Here is a 6,417-nt window from a genome sequence, read left to right on the forward strand (position 1 = left end):
AATGGCGCCTCGCCCCCCGTTTCCCGCCCTTTTCCACCCGCGCGAGCGCAGTGCGGAGCGGGGCGGAGTGGGCGGGGCGCCCCGTGTGGGGGGGGCGTGGCCTCCCGCCGGCGCGCGCGTGAGGACGTGGCGCTTTCCAGCCAATCGGCGACCGCGCCCCTGGCGGGGAGGGGGCGGGGCTGCGGCGGGCGGAGGTGGGCGGAGGCGGAGGGGCGGGTAGGCGGGCGGAGCGCGGGGCGGGGGCGGGACAAGGAGGGGACGGGCGGCGGGGAGAGCCAATCAGCGCGCCGATCCCGGCGCCGGGGGAGGCGGGGCGTCGCGCTGATTGGCCAGCGGGGTGGGAGCGCGGGGGGCCGTGCGGCGTGGCGCCTACTTCCGGTCGGCGGAGCGGCTGAGGAGAAGCGGGTGGCGGCGGCGGCTCCCGGTAACGGTGAGGGACGGGCCGGGCCCGGTGGGGCGGGCAGGCGGCCCCGGGACCGGAGGTGGGCTTCAGGGGGGTGGCAGCGCCCGACCCCGCTCCCACACCCCCTTACGGCGGGAGCGGGAACGTGGCAGCGGCCGGGCCGGGCCTCGGGAACCCCGGGCCTGGTCGCCATGGGAACGTGGGGGGCCTGATACGTGAGGAGACCCTCAGGGCATCCCCCCACCTGGTTCCCCCCTTAATTAACGTTTAATGAACCCCCTGCGCCTTCAGGTTCGTCGTGTATCGGTGAACGCTTGTTTTGGGGCATAAATCGCTGCTTTTCTCATCCGTTGTTTGTTTTAGCTGCCGGTAAAAGAGCGGTAAATCCTCCATCGCCGCGATAAGTCCTCGATTACTGCGATAAGTCCTCAATCAGTGCTGCTAATTACAGGTGACCGCCTCATATCCCACCTGTGGGTAAGGACCAGGTTTGCCGAGGCCGATGGGATTGGGTTTAATCCCTTTAAAAGCCAAAACAAGGGCTAGTTCCCAAATTTCAGGGGGTTGCGTTGTCTCTAAGCTTTTTCCTCTGTGATTAACTGCGCTCCCAGATGGGAAATGCCCTTCCAAGGGCGTTTTGTAGCCCTGGGGTTGCGCTGAACGTCGCTGCAAAAATCAAGCCCAGCGCAGAATCCCCGGTTCCTCCGCCCATATCGCTGCAAAACCAAGGGGAGTCCCGAGTTGTTCCGGCGGACCCCGTTTCGCGGGAATACTTCTCCGCTCCCCACCGCTAATTGCCGCTTCCGACTTCCCTGCGGTTCACCGCCGAGACCCCTTTTGTTTCGGAGAAGGGAGAACTCGCCAGCGTCCCGTCCCCAGGCGGTTTGTGGTTTGCCTAACTAGCTGGAGGGAGAAGTTGGGTGCACATAATCGAGCTCAAAGCCTTATCTTTCCCCAAAACTGAGCTCCGAGAAAAATTTGGGGGTCAGTCCCCTTGGTAGGGCAGCCGTTGGTCAGCAGAAGGTGTCACTGATGCAGATTATTTATGAATAATCGTTGGTTTATGGTGTTTTTTTGTCTCGCCGCACACTAGAGCAGCATCTTTGCCCGCAGAGGTAAGGCCCATCCTCCTCCCTGGCACCCGGCGTGATGCCAACGTGCCTGTTTGAGGTCAGATTGTCCCTTTTAATCACCTCCCGAGCGGCTCACGGCCGCTTCGTGTGGACATTGTAGATAAAACTCGTGGTATTTACACAGATTCCGGGTCACCCTGTGCTTTAGTCCAGCCCAGTCCCGGGATTGGCGGGAGGTCGGTCTGTGCTGGGCAGCTCTTCGGCTCTGCGACGTGCTCAAAGCGAGGAAAAGTCTGGTATTCCGTGTAAATATATACCTAGAGCTCCTCTTAAATACCCTCGGGGGGTGTCCTTCCCCCTTGCTGAGGTCACGGCCACGCCGGATTGCGTCAGAGGTGGCCGGGGATTGGGGATTTTTCACCCGGATCGAGAGGAAACGGGGAAGGGATTATGTCAGCCAGGCTGGGGAGACTCTCCGGGCGGGTTCCAGGTATCTCTTGCTTCCTGAAAGCCACGAGGGAGTATTTTTGTGTTTAAAACTAATCAATTAAAATGTGACGAGGAGGAGAAGGGCCACCCCGGTGCTGCCTGGAAGGACGGACGCTGCTCTCCCGGCGTCCTTGCCCGCTCCCCTTTGGCTCGGCCGGCTGGGAAGCCTCACCGCTTTCCACGATGTCCCATCTGTTCCAAACTCGGCTGTTTCCGTCGGATGTATTCACCCAGCTGGGGTTAAACCGCGCGCCACGGTGTTATCTTGGGTCCTTCCGTGGGATGTGGCGAGTGAGGTTTGCGGGGTCCTGCCTCGGGGGCGGGTTTGTAGAGATCGAAACCCAAGATCCTCCCCCCCCAAACATCTGACCTGCCGGGGTGGCACCCTATAGCAGAAATTCCCTGCGAGTTGAGGAAAGCTGCTGTTCTTCCAGCTTTTCCACCCTTTCCGCTGCTCTAGTACGCACGCTTCTCTTCCTTCAGCTAAACTATGCCCAAATTTCCCTTTTATTTGCACTAATTAATGGCCAAAAGCCCGAGGCGTCGTTACGAGGACCAGAATTCCCAACCGGGCTCCCTCATCCTTCGAAGTACGCGCCTTGGTGGATGCGGTCGTGGCGCCGGGACTCCTCCTTTTCTTTTCTTTCCCGACGGAGCGGTGCTTTCCAGCTTTTTCGACGGGGGTGGGGGGGGAACCAAACGACCTGGCGATTGTTTGGCCTCCCCCGGGGTTTGCCCTGGCTCTGCCCGCTCCCGGGACAGCTCGGACCATCGCGGTGCTCCAGCCTTCGCTCCCGAGGGAGCCTCCGGACATCTCCGGAGCCGCAGAAATCCTTAACGAACCCAATGCCAGGCGGGTTTTCCGCGAGTTTATGTCGCCGGCTTGAAGGATGAAGTTCTTTGACAGCGGGTTTGGCTATTTATACGACGCCTGTGACCTGTTTCCATCCTTTTTCGTCTCCTCCGGGGCGGGAATGTGGCTCAAAGCCAGCGCGGTTACGGTGACGTTGGAGATCAAACAACCCTCCGTCTGTCTGGGAGCCTTTATTTCGCAGGGGCTCTCGCGGTTGAAGGGATTCAAACGGCACAAACTCTGCGCGGATAAATCCTTCAGGCATTCCGGGGGGGGGCGGGGAGGGGGCGTTTAGTGGATTCCTTGCCCCGCTGCCTCTGTCGTTTTAGACGCATATTGGTGAAATGGTTGATTTTTTAAATAAAAAGAATCCCTTGGCTTTGCCGACTCCGGAGTAACACTTCAGGCAGGCAAACTTAGAGTAAAACAAGCAGGAGAATTTTTATTTTTTTTTTTTTCCCCTTCTTCCTACTCCTTTCTAACCCCTGCAAGTCATTTTAGCTGCCCGGACTCTCTTCGTTCTGGTTTCTTGGGGGGGTAAACCGGAATTTTGTAAACTTTTTTTTTCCCCCCGCGTAAAGTGGAGTTCTGCCTGCCTGGAGGGAGCAAGGCTCGGCCGGAATATGCGTGTTAGCTCCTTGATTTAAATTTAGATTGAAGAGGTAAGGGTGGGGGAATGCTTCCGAGAGCCTTCTCCCATTGCCAAGTACGGCTCTCGGGCCAGAAATTGCTCCGATTTGCCAGACGATCCGGGCGATAAATTGCCACGTCCTGATTATCCCTGTCATCGTCCGTGTCTGTCACCCACCCGGCCACCGGGTTCCAGCTGGGTGCGGCGACCCCGGCGTGGCTGGAATTCACGGTGAAATTAATGCGTAATGGCGTGGGGGAGGCTTCCATCCGCCTCGGAGGTCCCGGAGGGGCGTCTGAAGCCGTCGGATGGATGGAAAGGAGGGAATTTTGGGGGAGGGAGCGGGGTGGGAGGACGTGAGAGCCGAGGGTTTGGCAGGGGCTGTGGAACGGGCCATCCGCCGCGCGCGTTTGCCACGCATCCTTCGCATTCCTCGCCCCCCTCCTCCTCCTCCTCCTCCTCCTCCTCCTTCTTCCAACAAACCCAGTTGTCGCGCTCTGCCCTGCGGAGGGGCTCGGCCGGGAGCTGCTCCGGCGGGGTGGGAAGGAGAGATTCCCCAAGCGCCATAGGGCTCGGAGATCGTTTTGCCCGGCTCATCTCTATTAATTTATCGTTTTGCCCGGCTCATCTCTATTAATTTATCGTTTTGCCCGGCTCATCTCTATTAATTCATGGTTTCGCCCCAGCTGATCTGTATGAATTGATCATTTTGCCCCAACGATCTCTCTGAATTCATGGTTTTGCCCCGCTGGTCTATATGAATGGATCGTTTTGCCCAGTTGATCTGTATTAATTCATCGTTTTTCCCCGCCGATACCTGTTAATTCATGGGTTTGCCCCACCGACCTGTACGAATTCATGGGTTTGCCCCGGCTGATCTCTACGAATTGATCATTTTGCCCCGACGATCTCTACGAATCCATCGTTTTGCCCCGGCTAATCTCTATTAATTCGTCATTTTGCCCTGCCGATCAGTATGAATTCGCGGTTTTGCCCCGCCGATCTCTATGAATTCACCGTTTTGCCCCGCTCGTCTCTACAAATTCATTGCTTTGCCCTGGCTAATCTGTATGAATTCGTCGTTTTACCCGGCTGATCTCTACTGATCCATGGTTTTGCCCCACCGATCTGTGTTAATTCATGGGTTTGCCCCTCCTGATCTGTACGAATTCAGCGTTTTGCCCAGTTGATCTGTATTAATTCATCGTTTTTCCCCGCTGATATTTATTACTCCATGGTTTTGCCCCACCGACCTGTATGAATTCGTGGGTTTGCCCCGCTAATCTCTATGAATTCGTGGGTTTGCCCCGCTGATCTGAATGAATTCACCCGTTTTGCCCCCGCTGATCTGTACAAATTGATCATTTTGCCCCGACGATCTCTACGAATTCATGGTTTTGCCCCGCTGAGCTGTAGGAATTCCTCGTTTTGCTCCGGTTAATCTCTATGAGTTCATGGGTTTGCCCCGCTAATCTGTACGAGCCGCTCGTTTTGCCCGCCTAATCCCTACTGAGCCATGGTTTTGCCTTGGCTAATCTGTATTAATTCATTCTTTTGCCCCGCTGATCTGTATGAATTGATCATTTTGCCCCGCTGATCTCTGTTAATTCATGGGTTTGCCCCGCCGATGTGCGTGAATTCATGGGTTTGCCCCAGCTAATCTGAATGAAGTCATGGGTTTGCCCCGCCGATCTCTATTAATTCGTCGTTTTGCCCCGCCGTTCTCTATTAATTCGTCGTTTTGCCCCGCCGATCTCTATTAATTCGTCGTTTTGCCCCGCCGATCTCTATTAATTCGTCGTTTTGCCCCGCCGATCTCTATTAATTCGTCGTTTTGCCCCGCCGATCTCTACGAATTCACGGTTTTGCCCCGCCGGTCTCCGTGAATTCATCACCTCTCCCCTTTTTGGTGTCAGGGTTCTGGTTTGTGACCCCGGCGCCGGCATCGTGCTGCTCCCGCGTCCCCCCTCGCGGGGTCGGCTCCTCATTTCCCCTTCTCTCCCTCTCCCGCAGGTGCGTCTGAACCACCATGACCGTCCCTCAGCTCCTCCTCTGCCTGTCTCTCTCCATGCTCTGCATCTCGAGCAAACCCACCGAGAAGAAGGACCGGGTTCACCACGACCCCCAGCTCAGCGACAAGGTCCACGACGACGCGCAGAACTTCGACTACGACCACGACGCTTTCCTCGGGGCCGACGAGGCCAAAACCTTCGATCAGCTCACGCCGGAGGAGAGCAAGGAGAGACTCGGGTAAGGAGGCGGGGGGGGGGGGGGGAATAAAAAAAATAATAAGCCGAAATAAAACCCCAATCGAGAGAGAACGAATCCACGGCGGGTTGTGCTGGCCATAAATGTCCCCCCTGGTGTTCGCGCGTGTTCTCTTGCACCTCAGGTGGCAGAGGCAGCCTCGACTAGAGCCTTTTAAATGTCATTTTTAAGGCAGCGGTAGCTGAAATTTAGTGACCGACACGAGCGGTGGGGACACAGTTATGCAGCACGTGTGCGGTTCTCCGCCTGCAAAGGTCACCTTGAGCCGTTCCAACCCTGCCCGCCTCCTTCCCGGCACCGAATACACCCCAAAACTACAAAGCAGAAATAAAAATAAGCCTCTTTGGCTTTGCTGCCCTCCTGCTCTCCGGTTACCGCTGCAGGCTCCGGGGGAATTACTCGCATTTTCCTGCCACGTTATTCCTCCCCAGTCGAGGAGCAGCTGCGCGGGAGCCGCGAGGGAGGGAAAACAGAGCATCTCTTGAAAATTTTAACTTCTGCTGCTTCTCTCTGCCTCCCCGGCCACCTGCGGAGGGCAGAAGAGGGGGTTTTAAAGCCGGGGGGAGGGCGGGGGGGACACGGCTGGTTTTGGCCCTGGCATTTTCGGCTCCTCGGCGCTACAGCGTGTGCCTTTGTCTGGGCGGCAGCAGCTGCCGGCGCAGTTGTTCGCTCTGGGCTTAAAAAAAAAAAAAGGCTTAAA

General features: G+C 57.1%; 1 protein-coding gene across 2 annotated transcripts; it reads left to right on the plus strand.

Moving 5' to 3' along the window:
- Window positions 1-324: 324 nt before the first annotated feature.
- CALU (calumenin) lies at window positions 325-6,272 on the plus strand. Of its 2 annotated transcripts, none has more exons than XM_054188719.1 (2): window positions 325-424; window positions 5,463-6,272. In XM_054188719.1, the coding sequence occupies exon 2, from the start codon at window positions 5,479-5,481 to the stop codon at window positions 5,701-5,703; it is 225 nt and encodes a 74-aa protein (XP_054044694.1). In that variant the 5' UTR covers window positions 325-424; window positions 5,463-5,478; the 3' UTR covers window positions 5,704-6,272. The 2 variants fall into 2 exon arrangements, with proteins under 2 accessions (XP_054044694.1, XP_054044686.1); XM_054188711.1 differs by having other exon boundaries at window positions 326-430.
- The last annotated feature ends 145 nt before the right edge of the window (window positions 6,273-6,417 follow it).

The sequence above is a fragment of the Rissa tridactyla genome, chromosome 1 (genome assembly GCF_028500815.1).
Source record: "Rissa tridactyla isolate bRisTri1 chromosome 1, bRisTri1.patW.cur.20221130, whole genome shotgun sequence".
Lineage (NCBI taxonomy): Eukaryota > Metazoa > Chordata > Aves > Charadriiformes > Laridae > Rissa > Rissa tridactyla.